Source organism: Lissotriton helveticus, chromosome 10 (assembly GCF_964261635.1).
Source record: "Lissotriton helveticus chromosome 10, aLisHel1.1, whole genome shotgun sequence".
Lineage (NCBI taxonomy): Eukaryota > Metazoa > Chordata > Amphibia > Caudata > Salamandridae > Lissotriton > Lissotriton helveticus.
The window spans coordinates 1208925519-1208950699 of record NC_136071.1 but is presented as its reverse complement, the minus strand read 5'-3'; the positions used below and the strand labels follow the sequence as shown (position 1 = coordinate 1208950699).

The 25181-nt window shown below is 47.6% G+C and overlaps 1 protein-coding gene across 1 annotated transcript in view; it reads right to left on the bottom strand.

The window, feature by feature from the left end:
* The window catches only part of LOC144784214 (uncharacterized), a 241390-nt gene that overhangs the window by 41070 nt on the left and 175139 nt on the right, over window positions 1-25181 (bottom strand). The window contains exons 7-8 of the mRNA XM_078662869.1: window positions 7690-7812; window positions 3188-3283 (exon numbers count right to left, since the gene is read on the bottom strand). Of these exons, the coding sequence (XP_078518995.1) occupies window positions 3188-3283; window positions 7690-7812 (219 nt within the window). The remainder of the gene's footprint in view (window positions 1-3187; window positions 3284-7689; window positions 7813-25181) is intronic.

The following is a 25181-nucleotide window of genomic DNA, read 5'->3' as shown; positions in this document are numbered from 1 at the left end:
GTACATTGGTATGTGTGTATAAATGTAAATACTGTATTCATGTATTCACTGTCGTGACAGTCTTTGGTTTGCCCATGCGTTTTGAAAAATCTGAAAAAACAGATAAAAATTAAATAAATTTGTTTTGGTACAGAAGACCTGGGTTACGTAGTACATATTGACTGCGTGACTGATACTCACGATACTAACTTTTCCTATCCAGCCATTCTGTTCTGTTTACTTTGTTGTGGAGATCCGGGCTGGGTAGATGTAGGATCCAAAACCTTTTTTGTTCTACAGTTTAAATATATTACAGCATCAGGGGCCGTATTAAGTATTGGCATGGATTGCACCCCATTATGATAAAGCCGCAAACTTGCGTGTCCCTGGGGGAGGTGCATTCTTGTGAAAACAGGGAGCAGCCACCTCTGTTTTCACTGTACAGGGAGCACCCGCCTACACTTTCAAAGGGGTTTAGAGATCCCCTTGCAGGTGAGTGCAGTCAATGACTGCACCCCCCTGCGAGGGGATGTATGGAGTGTCCATGGGGCCCCCTTTGCCCCCTGCAGAGGGCTGCTGTCAGGAGGCGCACTAACAGTGCACCACCTTTTAAATGGCGCAAGGTCAGTGTGTCCCCGGAGGGCTTCTTTGACTCTGCGTCCGCGTCTTTAATATGGCGCAGGCACAGAGTCAAAACGATTCCCTCATATGCATAGGGCACACCCCTATGCAAATAAGGGAACACCCTCTGTTGATAATGTTGGCGCTTTAAGTGCCTCAGCGCTATCAGTATTATGGAAGGGGAAGCAAAAGAGTCTGCGCCCCCTTCTATAATACCAAAGTGCCCTGGGGGCATGCAAAGCGGGCGCAAACGCCCGTTGCACACCTGGGGCACCTTATGTAATACGGCTCCAGGTTGTAACAGCCTACTCGGGTTCAGGGTTCTATGGACTAAAGTTCCTACTCTAGGAATCTGTTTCACCTCATAGGGACAGGTTCCAATCCTATGTAATAGCAGGCGAAACCCAATATACCCTTGGAGGCTTGGGCAAATCTAACAGTAACAGGTCAAGATGCCTACAAGGGACTTTCTTTAAAGAAGATTCTGTAGTCATTTATATTGGACTCACTCTGCGGGTGAGTCTAATTCGAACAGACACCCATTTGTCATTTGACAAAATCAATGAATGAATAAAGCACAGAACACAGGAATATCTTTTGTTGAAAATACAAAAATATTTCTACATATATATAGATCAAGTTAAAAAGGAGTACACATGAACAATGAATTCAGCAATAATTCATGAAAGAGGTGAAATCAAATTTGTCCTACACTTCATGAAGAAAACATCTATTCCAATAAAAATAACAATGACATATCTCCAAATGACAAATGGGTGTCTGTTCGAATTAGACTCGCCCACAGAGTAAGTCCAATATAAATAACTACATAATCTTCTTTAAACAAAGTCTCTTGTAGGTTGCAATCCTAGCAAGTCTGATCAACGTTTTATCATCCAAGGGAAGACCATCAGGACCCTTCATTTGTATCATAAACATCTGTATTCACTCCCAAGATGCCCCAAGGGGTGAACATGCTCCTTGCAAACCCAGATGTTCTATCTGACCTGCCAAGACACATCTCCCTCTGATCTTCCAATGGCTGTTGGAAGAGCATTGGTATCGGATTGGTAAAGATGGGTCGTAGATCATTTCAATGCAGAATCTTGCAGAATCATCAGGTGTTTCCTTTTAGGGCTGGTGTAGCCAAGAAACATCTTGCTATGAACACAGAGAAGCAACTGTGACTCAGGTGTTTCATTCATTGGACTGTTTCGATCATCCCCCTTCATCCATTTCTCGTTTGAAGAGACTTTCAGGGTTAGGGTCAGCCCACGGCAGGTTAAGGATGGGTAGATGTGGCGGTGGAATTTCTGAGCCCATCTACTACTGTTCTTTCTAGATCAGAAATAGTGGGTAGGCAATGAAGAAGTTTTACTGTGTTTTTTTCTTTCAGAGCCTCACCCTCTCTAATAGTGTGTGCTTTATCATCAGGCCTCATCCAGGGCTCAACCATGTTCCAGGGAGAACTTTTTATATTGTGCATCAGGGATATTTTAGATCAAAATAAAATCGGGAACACCACAGTTTACCTTTAATATTTGGTGCTAGGTATAGTTTAAAAAATATCAGTAGGTGTTTATTGGGAAACCTCCTCTTTTGCCAACAGGTTTCAGCCTATTTCTGTGTCCTCTCAGGCCTTTATCAGGACATATGAACTACCACATTGTAAGTTAATGCCTTGTCCAGTACTAGTAGTCAGGGAATCAAACTAGGCCAACACATTGTGTCTAGAAAAATTTAACTTTTACAAGTCATGGCATATTTAACATTAACTTCCATCAGCACAATTTTCTTCTGCGTGCTATCTCTCACCAGAAAAGATATATGTTCTGATTTTAATATGTGAGACAGACATTAATACTCATCAATGTGTGATGCTTAAAAAGTGATGCAATGCAAACTTGTGGGAGTTAACATAAACGTCTTAACCTGAAATTTTAGGGCTTTTGCCTCATTTGGAAGACTGGGTAAAGATGTCCCTATAGATTTTGAGGGAAGTTACTGGGAAGAGGCCTGGGAGCATCTTAAAGAGAAGATGAGAAAAAGAAGAGAATCACAGAGTAGGGCTGGAGCCTGGTATAGCACTTTGATATATTGTGCTTTAATTTAACAAGTCAACTCCACCAAGAGTATTTTAGACTATTTCATAGATTGTGTGGTAGGACCAATCCAATGCCCTATGATTGCTAAACACAGTCATTACATTGCATGTTAACAATAACTGAAAGTACTTTCCTTTCTCCAAACTTAAGTACTGGAATGTGATTCATTGGTGGTTGTCTAATCTATCTTAAGTGCTGAATCGCACACCACCTCCCGGAGGGCTGTTATCCTTAATGCCCAAGGGTCAGTAGCTAAAAAGGTGTACCTGGTGCTCGGGTTTAGGTCCAATAATGGCTTCGGCTGGTGGTAAAGGTCTTTGGTTGACACAATCCCACCCCAGTAGCGGCTGGTTGTCCCCTCAATCAATCATCAATCAGGGATTTGTGAAGCGCGCTACTCACCCGTAAGAGTCTCAAAGCCCTGGAGTGAGTGAACACTCTGGTGTCGCACGCTGAGGTCTGCAGTTTTCTTGGTGACTTACCTTTCAGTTTGTTGATATTTTCTATCAAGAGGCTGGAGAAGAGCACGGCCAGGAGGACTCCTCCAGGGGCTGCAGAGTCCAGGATGACGCAACAGGCTGCAGTTTGAAAGAATACAATATTGATGAGTGCATTAGTTGATAAGAGAACATTCTGGAAGCATGGGACTCTTCTGATTCCACTAAGAGCCTCAATGACCGAGTGTCATCAGGCTAGGATCGGATGAAAGAACCACACTTGTTATAACTTTCTTAGATCTCTTCCCCGTGGTCGAATGATACTCTTCGTGGGGTCAAAAAGAACTGCGAGACCCTTGAAAGGGTTTGGCGCAAATCTTACCGTGTGGAAGCTAACAGGAAATACAGGCGGGCCCCGAATGAGTATCACAAGACCGCAATCCACCTGAGCTAGTTTTTATTCTGATAAAATTACTAAGGCCCAGAACTGTCTAAAAATGCTATTTCAAGGGGTCAATGATCTATCAAATCCATTGAGGATCTCTTCTTTCTCATCTCTCTCACGCTTACAATGTAAAGAACTGGCTGGTTTATTTTGCAAAAAGTTGCGAATATTCAGACTTCTTGAATTCAAAGTCTTTGACCTCCTGCCACCAACCACAATCAGGAAACAGTATTACTTGCAGTGTAGCAGCGTGCATGTAAACGCCTGTTAGTAATAGAGTTCCATCAGGGTCCTCTTTGGACTTGTCTTTGGGTACTTTTTTTTTTTTACCTTTTTAAACTCTATAAAATCTGGTTTACCTTTAGACCCTTTCCCGCCCTCCTATTTCAGCAGGTAACGCCCAACCTACAAATGGTGATTTCTCTTCAACTCTTCACTTCTAGAAGGCAGAGTCCCTAAAGCACGGAAACATGCTAGGATTAGATCCCTACTTCAGAAGCCAAGCCTCAATCTCCTTAATTTGTCTAATTATAAACCAATTTCGCTTCCACGGTTATTCTAAAAAGTCCTGGAGAAGCAAGTGAATTAATACATTTATTGTTTGCTGAAACAGAGGGTTTTCTTCACGCCTGTCACTCTGGCTTTAGCGCTGGTCACAGCACGGAATCCACCTTGCAGGAAGTTAAAGAACAGCTCAGACTCCATCTTGACAGAGGCGGCACAGGAGCGCTGATTCTACTTCATCTTATTACCGCATTTGACAGTGTATCCATTAGATACTTCAGCAAAGACTGGGGGCAAGGGTTGTTCAAGATTTGGCCTTGCCCTGGCTAGGTTCATTTTTACAAGAACAGACTTTTCAGGTCTTCAGCACAAACTAAAGCTCCAGATCCCATCATCTACTCACAGTCCTACCCCGGGGGCTGGTTCTACCCTCAGTCCTACCCCAGGGGTTGGTTCTACCCTCAATCATACCCCAGGGGTCGGTTCTACCCTCAGTCATACCCCAGGGGTCGGTTCTACCCTCAGTCATACCCCAGGTGTCGGTTCTACCCTCAATCATACCCCAGGGGTCGGTTCTACCCTCAGTCATACCCCAGGGGTCGGTTCTACCCTCAGTCATACCCCAGGTGTCGGTTCTACCCTCAATCATACCCCAGGGGTCGGTTCTACCCACAATCATACCCCAGGGGTCAGTTCTCAGCCCTATTCTATTTAACATTCTTGCACGTCCCCTGCAGACATTGTGGAACGTTGAGGTGTCTCTCCTTTTTCCTATGCGGATGACACCCAGATAATCTTTTCCCTCTCACCTAAGGAGGATTGCAGCTCTGACACCCTGAACATTTGTCTTTTTGAAGGTGGCTGCTTGGATGAGCAACAACTCCGTTAAATTAAATAGAGGCAAGACAGAGGTTTTGTAAATGGGCAACAACCCTTATCTTGGAGGACCTCATCGCTGGCCAGACGTCCTTGGTACTCCTCCAGTCCATATTTCTGTGGTTATGAATTTTAGATTTTAGTTTCGGAAGCCGTCACTGAATCATCAAATTCTGAAATTAGCTTCCACCTGCTTTGGTGTTTTAAGGTGACTTAGGAAAATACTTAGGTTGTTGCCAGTCCATGTCCAACAAACAGTTGGACAGGCTCTGATTCGGTCTAGATTGGGCTATGGTAACATTCTCTATCTTGGGTTTTCCGAGGTCTCACTCAAACCTCTGCAGATAGTCCAGAATGCGGCCACTAGATTATTATTCCATCTCCCCAAAAATTCTTCATCATCCACTCTTCTTTGAGACCTCCACTGGTTGTTGGTGGAAAAGCAGATCCAGTTCAAAGCAGTCTGCTATATGCACATAGCCATGTCAAACTCCGGTCCACTGAATCTCAGGTCATTGGTGACACTACCGTCCCAGCCGCTCTCTCCGATCAAGCAATACTAACTTCTTTGTAGTGCCCAGAATCAGAAGAACCCGACCGGGAAAGATCTCTCTCTTATCTTGGTCATAAATGGTGGCACGCACCCCCTGCTTCTATGAGACCGTGTCAATCTTTCAGTGTTTTTCGGAAATGTGACTCTTCTAAATCTAATTCTGTTGTACGTTCTGATCCATCCCTATACATGCTTAGTGCTGGGAAACCCTGTCAGGGAGCTATGCGCTCTATAAGCAGCATTGCTGAGGGGTCAGCATGTAACTCCTAACTCGCCAATTGGGCGAACAAGCTTTGGAATATGTTGCACCCTGCCTTAGGACTCGATGTGCCTGCTATAGGTGTGACTTGACACATGTACCAGGAGAAGTCTGGCCAGCAGTTCAAACTGCTCTTCCAGCCTGCAAATGGCAGGCTGGGAGTCTCGTGTTACTCCTGTCCCACCTAAGTTGGCACAACCAGTGCTGCACTCCCAGGGGAGACTAACTTACATGCCCTGGGTACACTGGGGACCATTTACTACAGACTTACCGGTAAGTTAGCGGAGATAATTAGGTAAGAGTTAATTTGACATATCAATTTAAGGGTCAGAGCACGGAGGTCAGGTTAAAAGGCCTCAGTGCACTGAGTCGGAGAGCCGGCAGCCACCAGTCAAAAATCTTGGGGGTGAGCATAACATTTTTTTTAAAAGAGGCATTTCCTTACTTGAGGAATTACCACCTTTTTCACCTTGAAAACCTCAAACCTTTTTGGAAGGCAGAAGGAGCTTGTCTGACAACTGGAGAGGAGTGACAATAATAAAGGCAGCCTTAACAGCTGCTGGATAGTTGCTGTAGGCTGGAGCGGGGAGAGAGGTTCCACACAGATCCTGTCCGGGGCCTGCAAGGTTCTGAGCAGTGTGTTACAGTCAGTCCTTTAGTCCTTCATTTCATGCCGCAGACACTTAAGTCTATTCAGAAATCAGTTACCGCCAATGTAGCCATCACGTGTTTCGTCTGGGGTCAATCTCCCAATCTCCCATCGCCTTCCGCAGGGCACATTAATCCAGGTAAAATCAAATCACGTCACCAGCGAAAGGCCTATATTCCCTCCAATATCTATTATTGAAATAGTTCCTTAGTGATGGTGAGTTCTCGATATGTCATCGAATGATCACGACACGTCGCTGTTTCAGAAAAGAGCGCTCTCCTTCTGATCATGAGATTACATATCGATAACTCTATCACTAAGGACCTAAGGAACTTTACTGGACTTTTGCTCAGGATAAAGACCTTTGGGTAAATGACCTTTGGGGCTATCAGCCTCTAAGTTTTGGAACGCTGGATGGCAGTTCTTTCTTTTATCCTTTGAGCACTCTGGAAACTGGTGCGGTGTTCACCTGTGCACGACCATGCCAGAGTTGGGCCCTGCCACTTTTACTTTGATGAGTTTAAACAGAAGGGCCCAGTGTCTGTTCGTTGCAGCTTCAAGTCAGGTGGACCCAAGGGACGACACATCGCAGCAGGCCCCAGCCATGGATGTATGACGTTAGAACGCATACATTGACAACGCGTACCTTTACAACGCGTTCGTAACAACGAAAGTTGTTACCACGCATTGCGCTGGGGGGCGCAAAATTGATTAATTTAATTTACTATTCCAATACCAGTCCCCGTGGATAGTAGGGAAGGTGTTGGGACAGTAAATTAAATCATTTACTATCCTTGAGCGCCCCCCAGCGGAATGCGTGGTAACAACTTTCGTTGTTACGCCCGCGTTGTAAAGGTATTCAGTGGTAATGCTTGCGTTCTAAACGCTGCATACCCCCAGCCATGCATGGACCTAATTAGTGAGTCACATGATTGTAATTTTGCCGCAGCCAGCCTTCACCCAGAGATTGGGGTCTCTGCTAGGTAGTGGCTCTCTGTGACTTCCTGCTGCCGGACCCACGTGGTGACGTGCCCCAGAGAATCACAACTGCTGCTGCTGAAGAAACACAAGAAATAGGTATCACAGTCAAACGATTTATACTACTGTAACCATAGCAACACCAAGCCCAAGCGTGACCAGGCTGGATCTGTTATTTATTCCTACAGCGGCCCCCACCTCTCTCTTTCCACCCATCCCGTCCATCCTTCTGTACAATGCTTAACCAAAGCAGGTGTATTCCAATATAATATTTGCCTCTTACCTTTACTGCTTCTAAATGGGATAGGCTTTGTTGGACAGAACAGTAAAATCATTACCGTCATTGAGGTGACCAACACCACAGAAAGCAGCACAACACACAGCAGGACCAGAGCCGCGGACACACCTGAAACAGACAACCAATGGGAACCCGGTGAGTCTGTCAACTCTGAGAACCATGGAAGGACCTTTACAGATATATACATATATTCACTGAAAAAACCATAGGTTTTACAGACGTTACAGTTAGGAATTAGCATTTAAAAAACCTTAGAAATTCACTGAAAAAAATAGGTTTCAGGGACGTTAAAGTTAGCTGAACATTTCACTTGCACAAAACCATTGACATTCCCTTGTTACAGTTATTTGAGGTAACTAACTTGCGCCCCCGCAAGGCACTGCTGATGACGTCACAGATTACATCACTCTTGACATGGTCAGTGACATCACTCATGACATCACTGATGACATCTCAAATAACATCACTGATGACATCATCCTTGTGATAGAGTGGCAGACCTCCTCTCACCCTAATATAACCTTTGATACACACACTCAAAAATAGAAACTAACATTTTCAAATCAATGGATATACACATACCACTTACAACACACCCATTCAGTAATTCCAAGATCTACACACACATCCACTCATTCAGTCACTCATACATGTACTCACTCATCATATGTACTCATACCCCTATACATCCTGTTACACACCGCCACTCATCCATAGAGTTACTCACACACAGTCACACATGCAAACAAAGGGCCCCATTACGATGGTGGGCAGATTGCCCCAGGTGGGCCGGCAGTGGTCACCGTGGACTTGTGAACGGGCAGAAAAGGCTGCAATATGGTTGAGGTGTCTGTTTGACACCGCCAGCCATAATACAATGTTCATTTAGGAATACCTTTCCGTGGCGGCACATGTGGAGTCTGCTAGGGGGGCCCGTTGCGAGCCCCAAAGACTCTGGGGGAATGGGGGGTGCACATGGGGGGTACCTATGGTACCCCCCCCTGCAGTTCTATGCACAACATGGCAGGTACCGCACGGTGCCTGCCATTATATGCATGGAAGTGCACAATATGCCTCCCTAACATTGTGGCGGGCGGTGGCACCACCCGCCACAATGTTAGGAATGCTGGAATGCGCTCGCCACTGTGGCGCATCCTAACAGCACCCACGGGACCCCCACCCTTATGGCGGGCGGTCCATTTTCACGATGGGATGGCGGGCGAACAAAGTCCGCCCATCATCCTAATGTGGCCCAAAGTATCAAACATCCCTTTACTTGCATATGTAGTTAGTCACACAAGTGTGGTGGTGTGTGTATATGTGTGTGAGTAAGTATGGATGAGTGTCACTGTGTAACAGGATGTATCAGTGTATGAGCCCCCCTGCACCTAATTCAAAAATCCCCCAGGGGTGGCGGTCCTCGGGGCTGGGGGGCCCCCCTTACATAATCAGTATTGCCCCCGGGATTTGGCCCCCCACCCCAGGGCTAATTACCAAGGAAGCCCCTGCGCGGATTTTTCCGATTTAGAATTATTATTTATTTTTTTTGCCTTGGGGGTCCTTGTGGAACCCCCTGAGCAGGCCTAGGGGGGTCAGGGTGTTTCTATCCTGCCCCCTTTTTGTGCTCTGCGCGTTTTTTCTTCTGTTTTCTTGTGCCTCAGTTCTACCAAGGCACAAGATGGCTGCCAACACCTCCTGGTTTGGAGGGTTGACAGCTCGTGCTCAGCAGGGTGCGTGGATCCTCCGCGCCCATAGATATATATGTGATTTCACTTTTGATTTTCTCAGGAACTACTGAACGGATTTACACCATTTAACCAAAAGGCACAACTCTGAACCAAGGGCTATCTTTATGACATATTTGGTGTAATTCCGTTCAGCAGTTCGGGCTGTAGCTGTGACTAAAGTTTCCTATAGGAAATTGAATGGGGAAAACACGTTTTGGGACCCCCCTTTTTTCTTGACCCCTGCTTGACTAATCACCCCGAGACTTTCAGGATAGGAGCAGACCGCCCCACCAGTTTGTACAATTTCACGAAGATTCGTCAACCGGCACCAAAGTTATTCCAAATAGAATGTTGCGGATTTCCTAAGGATAATTGGTCCTATCTATAACTACCTACTGGTTACCCCCAGTAGGTAATATACATACATGTTATTTGGTACCTTTGTGGAGTGTAGGGAGAGGTGAGGTCTCCCGTGCTTCCTGAAGCCCCTCCCTCAACGATGGTTATAAATATCATGTTACACTGCTTTACAACATGCTGTACTTCCATGTGCAAAAACAACAGTTGATGGACAGAATACAGAACAATGTAATACATTCACCCCAGGACAGAGATCTGGGCCTAAATCCATCGTTTTTTTGCACTCCACACCACCCCGGTTCAGACATGGCTATATGCAAATCAGCCTTGACCCTGTGCCTCATGGGAACAGTCCAGCCCGAACTGCCAAGCCATGTCTTTCCTGGACCGGAATCAAGCATCCTAGGACCGGTTTCTGGCTATCAGCCGTCTTCAGCCAGGATAGCTTGACTCCGGTGGTGTGGAGAGCACTGGAGAGCATAGGACTCACGTCTGAGCATACCCATCCCACTCGGGGTGACTAATGCAAAAACAACAGTTGATGGACAGAATGCAGAACAATGTTGTGAGACGGACCACGGAGTAACATAGCCTTACCGGATTAACCCCGGGAGGGACCATACTACCAGACTACCTCAACCATCATCCTCTGCTGTTTTTCCCCAGGGACGCAATGACTGGAAGAACCCGGAAGTGGACCGGACAGAACCCGGAAGCAGTAGGGACGAACCAATGAAAGGCGCGTAGAGAGTTGGCGCGCAGGACAAAGACGAAAGCAGGAAAAAGGAAATGGAGAAAGAAGACGCGGGACCTGTGGAAGAAGACGCGGGACCCGTGGAAACCAAGTGAACCAGGACGTGGAAGAAGACAGCTGGTGTGAGGACTGGTGGTGTCTGGAGAGCGGCCGCCCACCTGGAGGAGAGTTGCGGCGGGGCTGGTGAGTGACACGGCTCGAGGGATTTGGGGAAGAGGGAGGGAGAGTAGGGTGGGACCCGTAATAACTTGGAGGGGCTATCTTTGCCAAACCGCCCATTGCTCTCGGCTTTCTCTAGCCGCTTTCTTTAGAAAACCACTTGTGATTCACATTTGGCACCTGACCTTGGAGCACCCGGTTTTTCCCCGTCCTAGGCACGTAAAGGAAAACAACCCCCCCCCCCCTTTTCTCCGGTATCTATTTTGAACCACGGAATTTACAGACTTTGTTTCACCTTTTCACGAACATTCAAACACCTCAGGTGCGGTGAAGGGAAAACTTGGTCCATAATTAATTTTGAACTCAATTCTCACGGTTCCTTCTCTACTTTCTTCCCTCTCCTATGAGCCTCCGGGGAGACCGCCAGGGTCCTGAGGATAAGGAGAAGACAACACCACTACCCATTTCCCCATCCAGCTCATCACCGGAGACATCAGAAGAAGAATCTACCGAGGGATAATCCGCAAAACCCATCACATCTTCATTTGTGTTCAATAAACCACCTTCTTTTAAACCACTACTCCAGCCTCCACGCCTGTTTATAAAACCCACCCTCCCACAGTTGGTGTCAGAAGTGGGATGCCAAGGCAAACTGGAGGCTGCATTAGCAAAGATGGCTGAGAATCAAGAACACCTTGGAAAAATTATGGAACGGTTTCTGAATGTTGTAGAGGAAGATCGCGACAAAATGCAGAAAGTCCTCACGGGGCAAGGAGAATCTCATGGAGCAGCCATGGACAAACTCGCTGAAGCCCTGGGACAACAAAGAGGCCCTACCACTTTGCCATCTGTAGTTTTGCAACGATATGTGGCGGGAGAGACCCTGATTTTTTCTTTAACAATTTCGAGAGAATGGCAACAGCCGCATCATGGCCTGCAGAAAAATGGGGGCAATATCTGGGACCCCTGTTATCAGGTGACATACAAGCAGCCTACCCGGCAGCGACCCTTCAAGGAGCTGTTCCTTATGCTGATATAAAGAAATGTATCCTAGAAAGATTGGGGAAAGATGACGAAACCTACAGAGTAAAGTTAAGGCAAATGAAGGAAGGACCTCAAGAAACTCCGCGTGCCTTATACTTTAGAGTGAAGGATATGGCAGATCGTTGGCTCAAACCTGCAACTACTGATAAGGACGGGATCATGGCCAAGATCTATCTAGAACAATATCTAACGTCTCTCCACCCTCCAATTCAACGATGGGTCCGACAACAGGCCAACCTTACATTGGAAACAGCTGTAGAGATAGCTAGTGCATACAATAGAGCTCAGGATTTGCAAAAAGGAAAAGAAGAGTCAACAGGGAAGATAGGGGGACACGCAACTCATCGACCTCCCCGTCCTCCTTTAGTTAAGAAGGCTGAACCTCTTGATTTCCTACCCAGTGTACCATCCCCTAGTGCTCCTCTTAGTTGTCCACCCTCTATAGGACCACAGTGTTTCCAGTGTGGGGGAATGAGACATATAGCCAGGTTCTGTCCACAAAAAGAGAAACCAATGGAGATAGGGATGGCCCGCAATTATTACTGTTCACCCACAGAAAGAAAGCCCCCCCATATAGGTGCACTGTCTCTATAAATGACCAACCCTTAACCGCCTTAGCTGACACAGGATGTTTACATAACGTTGTCAGACCTCAAGACCTTGGTAATAACCTAGGACCTATAGACGGAGTGGTAGCCATTAACTGTGTGCATGGGGACACAAAACCATACCCCACTGCTCAAGTTCTGATCCAACAACCCCAAGATACTGGAACATCCTTAACGGTAGGCCTCATACCTCATTTGCCCTAACAAGTAATCCTAGGAAACGACTATCCCAAGCTAACCCAGTTGTTACAGAAGGCACCTGTTGCTGAAGACGAATGGCTAGCTACCGCTCCTTTTTCAAGTGATACAGGAAAAGAATGGCCATCTTCCAAACCCCGGAAGAGCCGAAGGCAAAGAAGGGCGGAGAGAGGGAGAGAACCCATGGTGATGCCCATTATACCCGAAGAGAACCCATGGGAAACAGCAAGGAATTTCCATGCTGCCCAACGGGAGGACCCTCTCCTTCAAGAAGCATGGAACAAGGCACTTGAGGACGAAGATCAACAGCATGTAGGTCCTTATTTCTTTGTCAAACATGGTTTACAGTACAGGAAAGGTAGTCCTAATCAGAAAGCCCAGTTGCTAATCCCCGAGCCGTTCCGAGAAAAGGTGTTACACCTAGCCCATAGCCATCTACTAGGGGGACATTTTGGGGCTGATAAAACAGAAAAAACCATCCTGGAGACATTTTACTGGCCAGGGATATACCAACATGTGAAACGATACTGTAGGGAATGCCCAATTTGTCAGAGACACAGCCGTTACCAACCCCCAAGGGTACCCTTGCTTTCCCTCCCTATCATTGATGAACCGTTCAGTCGAGTTGGTATGGACATTATGGGACCCTTGCTACCATCACGAAGTGGGTGTCGTTATGTCCTTGTTATTGTAGATTATGCTACACGGTTCCCCGAAGCGATACGTCTCCGCCGTCCAGACACTGCCAATATTGCAAAGGCTATGATTGGTGTATTCTCTAGGGTAGGGTTCCCGAAAGAAATATTGACAGATCAGGGGACACCCTTTGTTTCCAAAATGATGAGACATTTGTACTCAGTTAGGGGTGAAACAAATAAAGACAGCAGCCTATCACCCACAAACTGATGGGCTTGTTGAAAGATATAATGCCACTAATAAGACCACCCTAAAAAAACTACTGCCATTAGAAGCACGGAAATGGGAATATATTCTCCCGTTGACACTATTCGCCATTAGATGTAAGGAGCAGAAAAGTACCGGGTATTCCCCGTTTGAGTTGTTGTATGGCCATAAACCCCGCACTTTGCTTGACATGGCCCAGGAGACATGGGAAAGAGAACTAGACAATACGAAACCTCTCCTGGAATATGTATCAAACTTAAAGACACATTTGAGACAAATCCGGGATATCGTTCGCATAACCTGGAAAATGCACAGATTGCCCAAAAGGGTCAATATGACAAAGGGACTAAGAATAGATCTTTTCAAGTAGGGGAACTCGTTTTACTTATGATGGCCTCCTCAGACCAAAAGCTTTTTGGGCAATGGCAGGGACCCAACAAAGTCATGGCTGAGGTGACCCCGGTGACATATTGCATTGAAACCGATTCCACCAAGCATATATCCCAGATTTACCACATTAATTTGCTTAAAAAATGGGAGGGCCCTTTACCTGTGACAGTGAACGTGGTAGAACCCCAGATCCCTCTGTTTCACCAGAGCATTGATATGGAGTTACCATCTTCCCGGAAAACCGAATTGATCACAACTTTACAACCATGGTCCCATATCTTTTCCACCTCTCCCGGGAGAGTTACTGTCATTGAACATACCATTAAAACTCAACCGGGTAAACGGGTCAGGTTAGGACCATACCGTATACCCGAATCTTGCCGTCAGGTAATAAGAGAAAAGATACAAAAGATGCTTCAAATGGACATCATCGAACCATCCAGGAGCGAATGGAATTCGCCCATTGTGCTTGTGCCAAAGCCGGATGGCTCAGTCAGATTTTGTATTGATTTTCGCGAGGTAAACAAAATATCTGAATTTGATACCTACCCCCTTCCACGAGTGGATGAAATGGTGGAGAGGATAGGGAGAGCTAGGTATATAAGTACCCTGGATCTATGTAAGGGGTACTGGCAAATACCCCTCAAGAAGGAAGACAGAGAAAAAAACGCTTTCTCAACCCCTGATGGGTTATACCAATTTAAGATGGTGCCGTTTGGCTTACATGGGGCCCCAGCAACATTTCAGAGAGCCATGAACATGATACTGAGAGCCCATGATGACTATGCAGGGGCTTATATTGATGATATTGTGATAAATAGTGATACATGGGACCAACATCTGTCACACCTTTCTCAAGTAATTCAGACCTTAGGATCATACGGGTTGAGAATAAATCCGGCCAAAAGTCACTTGGCTGCTCAGACAGTCAAATACTTAGGTTACCTATTAGGGTAAGGAGTTCTAAGACCCCAATCGTCCAAAGTGACAGCCATATCACAGATCCCAATACCCAGAACAAAAAAAAACTTAAGAGCTTTTCTTGGGTTATTAGGTTACTATAGACGGTTCATCTCTATGTTTTCCCAATTAGCAGCTCCGCTAACCGACCTCCTTAAAAAAAATAGCAGAACAGAAGAGATCTTGAGATTCCCTCCGGCTGAGGTATTACACTCTTTTGAAGCCCTAAAAAACTCCCTGACTTCGGATACTGTCCTAGTTAGCCCAGATTATGACCGCCTCTTCATCTTACAAACTGATGCCTCCGATCAGGGTCTAGGAGCAGTTTTATCACAGGAAACCCCACAAGGCGAGAAACCTATACTCTACATTAGTCGCAATCTCTTTCCCCGAGAAAAAAACTATGAAACCATTGAAAAAGAGGCACTGGCAATCAAATGGGCCATTGACTCCTTACGATATTATCTGGAAGGAAGGGAGTTCACCCTTTATACTGACCATGCACCACTAGAATGGTTAGCCAGAAATAAGGGTCACAACGAAAGGGTATTCAGATGGTTTCTCTCTCTACAGCCCTATAGGTTCCATACTAAACACAGGAAAGGGAAAGAACAAGGAAATGCAGACTATCTATCCAGATATCCCCAAAGTGCAAACCCTAGAAGAAGGACAGCAAGGGAAAGGGGATGTGAGACGGACCCCGGAGAGCCTTACCAAATTAACCCCGGGAGGGACTATACAAATGCGGGTCATGCCTCGCTGCCATACTACCGGTCTACGGCAACCATCATCCTCTGCTGTTTTTCCCCAGGGACGCAATGACTGGAAGAACCCGGAAGTGGACCGGACAGAACCCGGAAGCAGTAGGGACGAACCAATGAAAGGTGCGGAGAGAGTTGGCGCGCGGGACAAAGACGAAAGCAGGAAACGGAGAAAGAAGACGTGGGACCTGTGGAAGAAGACGCGGAACCCGTGGAAACCAAGACGCCAGTGAACCAGGACGTGGAAGAAGATAGCTGGTGCGAGGACTGGTGGTGTCCGGAGGAGGCTGGAGAGCGGCCGCAACTCGGGAGGAGAGTTGCGGCGGGGCCTGTGAGTGACACGGCTCGGGGGATTTGGGGAAGCGGGGAAGAGGGAGGGAGAGTAGGGTGGGACCCGTAATAACTTGGAGGGGCTATCTTTGCCGAACCGCCCATTGTTCTCGGCTTTCTCTAGCCGCTTTCTTTAGAAAACCACTCGTGATTCACATTTGGCACTTGACCTTGGAGCACTCGGTTTTTCCCCGTCCTAGGCACGTAAAGGAAAACAACCCCCCCCCCCCTTTTCTCCGGTACCTATTTTGAACCACGGCGTTTACAGACTTTGTTTCACCTTTTCACGAACATTCAAACACCTCAGGTGCGGAGAAGGGAAAATTTGGTCCATAATTAATTTTGAACTCAATTCTCACGGTTCCTTCTGTACTTACTTGCCTCTCCTATGAGCCTCCAGGGAGACCGCCAGGGTCCTGAGGATAAGGAGAAGACAACACCACTACCCATTTCCCCATCCAGCTCATTACCGGAGACATCAGAAGAAGAATCTATCGAGGGACAATCCGCAAAACCCATCACATCTTCATTTGTGTTCAATAAACCACCTTCTTTTAAAACCCTACTCCAGCCTCCACGCCCGTTTATAAAACCCGCACTCCCACAAATGTCATACATTCACCCCAGTACAGAGATCTGGGCCTAAATCCATCGTTTTATTGCACTCCACACCACCCCAGTTCAGACATGGCCATATGCAAATCAGCCTTGACCCTGTGCCCCCTTTTGTACCACTTTGTTCGCCATAAGTGTGGCAGGGTATGCTCAGACGTGAGTCCCTTGCTCACTTTGCCACTGGATTCAAGCAAGCGGGCTGAAGACGGCTGAAATGCCAGAAACTGGTCTTCGGAAGCTTTTTTCCGGTCCAGGGAAGGCATGGCTTGGCAGTTCAGGCTGGACTGTTCCCATGAGGCACAGGGTCAGACTGATTTGCATATAGCCATGTCTGAACTGGGGTGGTAGAGTGGGCTAAAGTACGGTGATGGATTAAACCCAGATCTTTTGACTGGGTGTGAGTGTTTGATTGGTTCAGATGCTCCGTCGACACCACCCCCTTTTGTACCACGTACTTCCATGTGCAGCAGTTATGAACAAAGGTATGTGAACGCAGGCACAGGACAAGTATTCAACTCCGGAAGTGAGGAAGTGAGACAGTGAGACGTGGGCCTCCTGGCCCTGACCACCAGGGCTACTTGTGTGAACTGATCCCAGAATAGAATCTAAGAGACAAGAAGCCCATCTGAGCCCAGCTGCAGCAGAACATGGGACTAGCTGCGCTGCAGGGCACCAGTAAAAGAGCTGACGGGCCTTTTCTTTTTTAAACTTGTTTCATTGGCCACATTTATTTCTGTTGGCTTGGGAGATGTCATTTTAATCTATGTATACAATTATATTTCAATAATGGCAGTGCATAGCTGTAAAAGCAACGCTCAATGAGCAGTGTAAAACCGATGTCAAAGGTCGCATATTCCCTCAGGATACTCTGGTTTCTCTCATTACGGTCCGGCTCAACTTTCACATAAAAGAAGTCCCAGCAGATTAATGCTCAACCCTCTTTATTCCTCATCCCTGCACAGGTGAGTCTGCGTACATGACGCTAGCATCACGTCACTGCCCTAGCACCTCCTTCTCCCTGTGACGTCACAACCAGCTGATCTCCTGATTGGAGGGCACTGGACATGGGTCTCATGGACCACAGCCATAAGATGGCATTTACTAAAGGTGCCTCCAGGACGTGACGTATGTGCGATTTGTGTGTTTGAAGCAGTAATGAACTCATGGCGGATGCAGGAGGAGGTTTAGAGGTCCTTCATCCCCAGGGGCCACCTACTGACAAGGTCACCTTCGAGGCCTGCTTCATCATGGCTGGTACACACCTACCACAATAACAGACCGGTACTAGACACCTGATGAGTACTGTGTGACGATTACAACACTATACACGGACACCAGCATCACTGAGACCCAAAGCCACAGAGACCCAAAGTCACCCGAGACCCAAAGTCACACGAGACCCAAAGTCACCCGAGACCCAAAGGTACCAGAGACACAAAGCCACAGAGACCCAAAGGCACCAGAGACCCAAAGCCACCAGAGACCCAAAGGTACCAGAGACCCAAAGGTACCAGAGACCCGACCCAAAGGTACCAGAGACCCAAAGGTACCAGAGACCCAAAGGTACCCGAGACCCAAAGGCACCCGAGACCCAAAGCCACAGAGACCCAAAGGCACCCGAGACTCAAAGCCACAGAGACCCAAAGGTACCAGAGACCCAAAGGTACCAGAGACCCAAAGGTACCCGAGACCCAAAGGCACCCGAGACCCAAAGGCACCCGAGACCCAAAGACACTGAGACCCAAAGGCACCAGAGACCCAAAGGCACCAGAGACCCAAAGCCACCAGAGACCCAAAGGTACCAGAGACCCAAAGGCACCCGAGACCCAAAGGCACCCGAGACCCAAAGGCACCCGAGACCCAAAGGCACCCGAGACCCAAAGCCACAGAAACCCAAAGCCACAGAGACCCAAAGGCACCCGAGACTCAAAGCCACAGAGACCCAAAGGCACCCGAGACCCAAAGGTACCAGAGACCCAAAGGTACCCGAGACCCAAAGTCACCCGAGACCCAAAGGCACCAGAGACCCAAAGGTACCCGAGACCCAAAGCCACCAGAGACCCAAAGGTACCAGAGACCCGAAGGTACCAGAGACCCAAAGGTACCAGAGACCCAAAGGTACCAGAGACCCAAAGGTACCAGAGACCCAAAGGCACCCGAGACCCAAAGACACTGAGACCCAAAGACACTGAGACCCAAAGGCACCGAGACCCAAAGGCACCCGAGACCCAAAGGCACCCGAGACCCAAAGCCACAGAGACCCAAAGGCACCCGAGACTCAAAGCCACAGAGACCCAAAGGCACCCGAGACCCAAAGCCACCAGAGACCCAAAGCCACAGAGACCCAAAGGCACCCGAGACCCAAAGGTACCAGAGACCCAAAGGCACCCGAGACCCAAAGGCACACGAGATCCAAAGGTACCAGAGACCCAAAGTCGCATGAGATCCAAAGGTACCAGAGACCCAAAGGCACCCGAGACCCAAAGGCACCAGAGACCCAAAGGCACACGAGACCCAAAGGCACCCGAGACCCAAAGCCACCCGAGACCCAAAGGCACCCGAGACCCAAAGGCACCCGAGACCCAAAGGCACCCGAGACCCAAAGGCACCCGAGACTCAAAGCCACAGAGAACCAAAGGCACCCGAGACTCAAAGCCACAGAGAACCAAAGGCACCCGAGACTCAAAGCCACAGAGACCCAAAGGCACCTGAGACCCAAAGCCACAGAGACCCAAAGGCACCCGAGACCCAAAGGTACCAGAGACCCAAAGTCACTGAGACCCAAAGGCACCCGAGACCCAAAGTCACACGAGACCCAAAGTCACACGAGACCCAAAGTCACTGAGACCCAAAGTCGCACGAGATCCAAAGGTACCCGAGACCCAAAGGCACCCGAGACCCAAAGGCACCCGAGACCCAAAGGCACCCGAGACTCAAAGCCACAGAGACCCAAAGGCACCCGAGACCCAAAACCACAGAGACCCAAAGGCACCCGAGACCCAAAGGTACCCGAGACCCAAAGGCACTGAGACCCAAAGGCACCCGAGACCCAAAACCACAGAGACCCAAAGGCACCCGAGACCCAAAGGTACCCGAGACCCAAAGGCACTGAGACCCAAAGGCACCCGAGACTCAAAGCCACAGAGACCCAAAGGCACCCGAGACCCAAAGCCACAGAGACCCAAAGGCACCCGAGACCCAAAGGTACCAGAGACCCAAAGTCACTGAGACCCAAAGGCACCCGAGACCCAAAGTCACACGAGACCCAAAGTCACACGAGACCCAAAGTCACTGAGACCCAAAGTCACACGAGACCCAAAGTCACACGAGACCCAAAGTCACACGAGACCCAAAGTCACTGAGACCCAAAGGCACCCGAGACCCAAAGCCACAGAGACCCAAAGTCACTGAGACCCAAAGTCACTGAGACCCAAAGTCACACGAGACCCAAAGGCACCCGAGACCCAAAGCCACAGAGACCCAAAGGCACCCGAGACCCAAAGGTACCAGAGACCCAAAGTCACTGAGACCCAAAGGCACTGAGACCCAAAGGCACCCGAGACCCAAAGTCACACGAGACCCAAAGTCACACGAGACCCAAAGTCACTGAGACCCAAAGTCACTGAGACCCAAAGTCACACGAGACCCAAAGTCACACGAGACCCAAAGTCACTGAGACCCAAAGTCACACGAGACCCAAAGGCACCCGAGACTCAAAGTCACTGAGACCCAAAGTCACACGAGACCCAAAGTCACACGAGACCCAAAGTCACTGAGACCCAAAGGCACCCGAGACCCAAAGGCACCCGAGACCCAAAGCCACAGAGACCCAAAGTCACACGAGACCCAATGTCACATGCGACCCAAAGTCACCCGAGACCCAAAGGCACCCGAGACCCAAAGGCACCCGAGACCCAAAGGCACCCGAGACCCAAAGGCACCCGAGACCCAAAGGTACCAGAGACCCAAAGCCACTGAGACCCAAAGTCACACGAGACCCAAAGGCACCCGAGACCCAAAGGCACCCAAAGGCACCCGAGACCCAAAGGCACCCAAGACCCAAAGGTACCAGAGACCCAAAGACACCCGAAACCCAAAGTCACACGAGACCCAAAGTCACACGAGACCCAAAGTCACACGGGACCCAAAGCCACAGAGACCCAAAGCCACCCGAGGCCCAAAGGCACACGAGACCCAAAGTCACTGAGACCCAAAGTCACATGAGACCCAAAGGCACACGAGACCCAAAGGCACCCGAGACCCAAAAGTACACGACATCCAAAGTCACACGTAACCCAAAGACACATGAGACCCAAAGTCACACGCGACCCAAAGTCACACGTAACCCAAAGACACACGTGACCCAAAGGCACATTAGACCCAAAGTCACTGAGACCCAAAGTCACACAAGATCCAAAGTCACACGAGATCCAAAGTCACACGAGATCCAAAGTCACACGAGACCCAAAGTCACACGAGACCCAAAGTCACACGAGACCCAAAGTCACACGAGACCCAAAGTCACACGACACACGAGACCCAAAGTCACACGGCACACGAGACCCAAAGTCACTATGAACCAAAGTCAATGAGACCCAAAGTCACACCAGACCCAAAGTCACTAAGAACCAAGGTCACTAAGAACCACAGTCACTGAGAACCAGAGTCACTCAGAACCAAAGTCACTGAGAACCACGGTCACTGAGAACCACGGTCACTGAGAACCACGGTCACTGAGAATCACTGAGAACCACGGTCACTGAGAACCACGGTCACTGAGAACCAAAGACACTGAGAACCAAAGTCGCTGGCCACTGAGACCCAAAGTCACTGAGACCATCCATTACCGGTACCTACTTCGACATAGACTCCATAACTTACACCTACTGTTATACTCTCACTGACACTCGGTCACTATGACCATCCATTACCAGTACCTACCATCACAGACAACTTCTTTGATCTACCGTTCTACTGCTGCAGAGTTGTACTATTATCGAGACCATCCTTTACCTTTACATAGTTTCCACTACCTAGCCCTCCTGTTATACTCTTACAGAGACGTTCTGTTTGCAAGACCATCCTTTAGTGTTACTTACTTTTTACATAGTGTTAGGATGGGTGAATACGATGCCAATGAATGTCATGATATGTGCAGGCCCGAACAATGCCCGTCAGTGAAATTTCAATGTATATTGTAACTTGTACTCTCCACCACCAACCCTAAAAACTACGGGGCTCATTTACAAGCCCTTACGCCGCTGGTGAGTCACTTCTTTTGATGCATCGGCAGCGCAGTGTGCTGCCCCATATTTATAAAGCAATGTGACCCTACATGATTTTTTATGGCCTTGTAAATATGGCCCTTTTTCACGCATCACTTTGCCTGAAAGGAGCATGCCACGGGTGTTGCTGTGGGTGTTCCTACCCAACACCCATGGATTTTGGTGCATTTCCAGAGTTACAATATTTCATAAACCTGGGAATGTGTCAGAATCCTAAATCTCCCCAAGGGGGGGCGTTAGGGAGGCGCAACAAGAAGAAATACTTTTATGTCTCCTCATTTTGATCTCTTTCTATGCGTGCTGCATTCTGGACAGTTAGAAAGAGGAAAAAGCCATGAATGATTGTTTTTGTGTGAAAATATATCACTTCCTGCACAAAAACAATCATGTCCACAATACAGGCACCCTTGCACTGTTGTGTAAGGGTGCCTGCATTGGTGCATGGCAGCCAATTGTGCACCGGCGCAGTGGAAAGAGCAGAAATGTGTAATATTATTGTAAATATGACGCATCCCTATGCTTTTAAAATGACACAGCGAGGCGCGGATAAAAGGCTTGCGGTGCCTTGCCGTGTCCTTTTTTTGCAAATAAGGCCCTCCTTTAGCAACTGTAACCACCCAAATCCTGACGAGAGGGGTAGGGCACGAGGAGGATGCACTGACTGAGATGTGCCTCGATCCAGCAAAGTTCACACGCGCATAAGAAAAAACAAATAACAAAAGTGGCAACCACTGAAAGCAGCCACCCTTTAACAAGCTTGCCAAGCTCTCTGCAGCTGCCAGTCCTCTGTGGGACGCCAGCCTCCCACAGACCCAAAACAAGCAATCCGAGCAAACACAAGGCAACAAAGAAACACCTTAAAAATCAGAGGCCAAGTGACTTGCACAAGTAAACATTAACACCCCGTCTCCTAGAGTGTGCCAGCCTATGCTGTCCTACCCTACAATCACAACCCAACACTGGTAGGAGAGGGAGGAAGGCGAGGAAGCAGGGGGGTCTCCTGGCCCAGCTGCACGCCATGCTGCTTCGCCCCCTGATCTCCTGTGGAGCCCGTCTCTCTGCCCTGACAGGTAAAAACACGCGCTCCATGGACTCTGCAGCCGGATCCTGCCTTTGCGTCCACTGTCCCTCCACCAGCCACACGCAAGGTTGGGCGGGAGCCAGGCAGGCTGCAGGGAAGGGAGGCAGGTCGCTAGATGTGAAGCAAACGTACCTTCAGAGCTCCTCAGGCACCTTAGCAAGGCTCACAATCCAAGGGGTCCCTTCGGTGCTGCCAGGGGTGCGATCCAGCATACCTCTCAGACGGCCCCCCCAATTTTCCTTATCCCACCCAAAACAGACATTGAAAAGGATCGCAGTCTTAGTAAGTGAGTGAGGGATAAAGTGGCAGGGAGAAGAGCAATTAAAGTGTGCACACGCTGGTAAACTCCACTCCACCGGTGATGGGCGGAGTTGTGCCAAACTCTACATGATCCAAGCTGACCGCAGAGTTGCAAAATAATCTGCAAACTCCACTGAGGAGCGAAGTTTACCGCCCACCCCTAGGTAAAATCACATCAGTTGTATGCACACTTTTTTTAAATTGTTTTTATTAGTGAAATATAAAAGGTACATCTGATGACTCGATTACACAAAATCACATATATAGCATAAAAAGTACATGCAACATTTCTGAAATATGTGACCAGGTTCACCAAATTACTTAGTTACGGTCCTCTTCCTAACATTGCATCATCTCTCTGCATCTTCTGCCACCAATACACAATATACAAAGATTATATGCATTATATGTGGACGCTCGAGAGCTTACAGACCACAACAATCATACAATATCTAAAATAACCGACGACAATGCACCCTTAAAACTGAAAAGAATTCCAATCAAATATAAAAACCCATGGTTCAATAGATCACTTAATGAAGAAAGAACTAAAATCCGCATAACTGAACAAATATGGAGACAACCTCAGTCATCCCCCCACTTAAACAACTAAGAATGTCCAGAAAAACCTACAATAAAAGCGTACTAAAACGAAAAAATATTTTTTCAGAAAGGAACTTGAAAACGCAAATATTAGACCGAGGAAACTCTTCGATATACTAAGAGATCAATCGAACAAATTAGTCAAATCCTCCCTATTAACATCTAAATCAGATCTGAACTGTGAAGATTTCTCAACATTCTTTACTGATAAAGCCAGCTCATTGGTGAAAGAACTCAAGAATAACGCTGAAAACCTTACCCTACCGACACAAGTAATACCCCAAAATAATGTCCATTGGTCAACCTTCCAACAATATGATCAGCATGACACTACCAAAATATTACTATCTGTGAAACCAAATAATCATTACAATGAACTCTGCTGGCAAAATGCTGGCCCTCCTGCAACCTCATGGTCATCCCCTTCTGGACAAAGATAATTAATGAATCGCTTGTCCATGGATCAATTCCAGACAGCCTAAAAACCGGCCAGGTTAGCCCTCTCCTAAAGAAACCTACGAAGAACCCATCGGACCCAAACAACTTGCGTCCGGTAACAACCATTCCCCTACTAGCCAAAGTACTAGAAAAATGTACGCACAATCAATTAAGTCAACACATCACTGAATTTGAACTACTAAATGACTGCCAATCGGGGTTCAGACCAAACCACAGTACAGAGACAGCGATCCTAAACATAGTAGATGACACTATGCTAGCCCTCAACCGTAATGAAACCTGTCTCCGATCCTTCTGGACCCATCGACCGCATTTGACACAATAAACCATCCCAAATTACTAGATCGACTGGAAAATAGGTTGGGCTTATCAGGTACTGTCCTGAAATGGTTCTACTTCTTCCTAGAGAACAGATTGCAAAGATTCCTGGTGGACAACAAGCTATCCCCACCATCTCCGATCCAAATTGGGATGCCACAGGGATCAACCCTATCCTCATCACTATTTAACCTATACATCGAACCATTAACTGAAATACTGTATAAAGCTAACATTTCCTTTCACATGTATGCTGATGAAACCTGTATATGAATATTTCATCACTTGCAGAGACCAACACTATGAACCATGCACTCCAGAAAACCGTTGAATGGCTGACAATCATCTTAAGCTAAACTCACAGAAAACCGAATACCTTCTGATCTCCCCTTGTAAAAGTTTGTTGTGAATGTATCTAGGACCCTAATTAAATATTCCCGATTCATGCCCTTATGTGGTTATTACAAAACATATCCTTATAAAGGCAAAAGAATCATGTCTATATTTAGTCATAGCCAATGCAGTCCAAATACGGCAAGGCTACTCCCATAGACTCCTAGAAAGTACAACGCGGTCTTTAAACAAACCAAGCCTCCAGCAGCCCGGGAATTACCAATGCTTT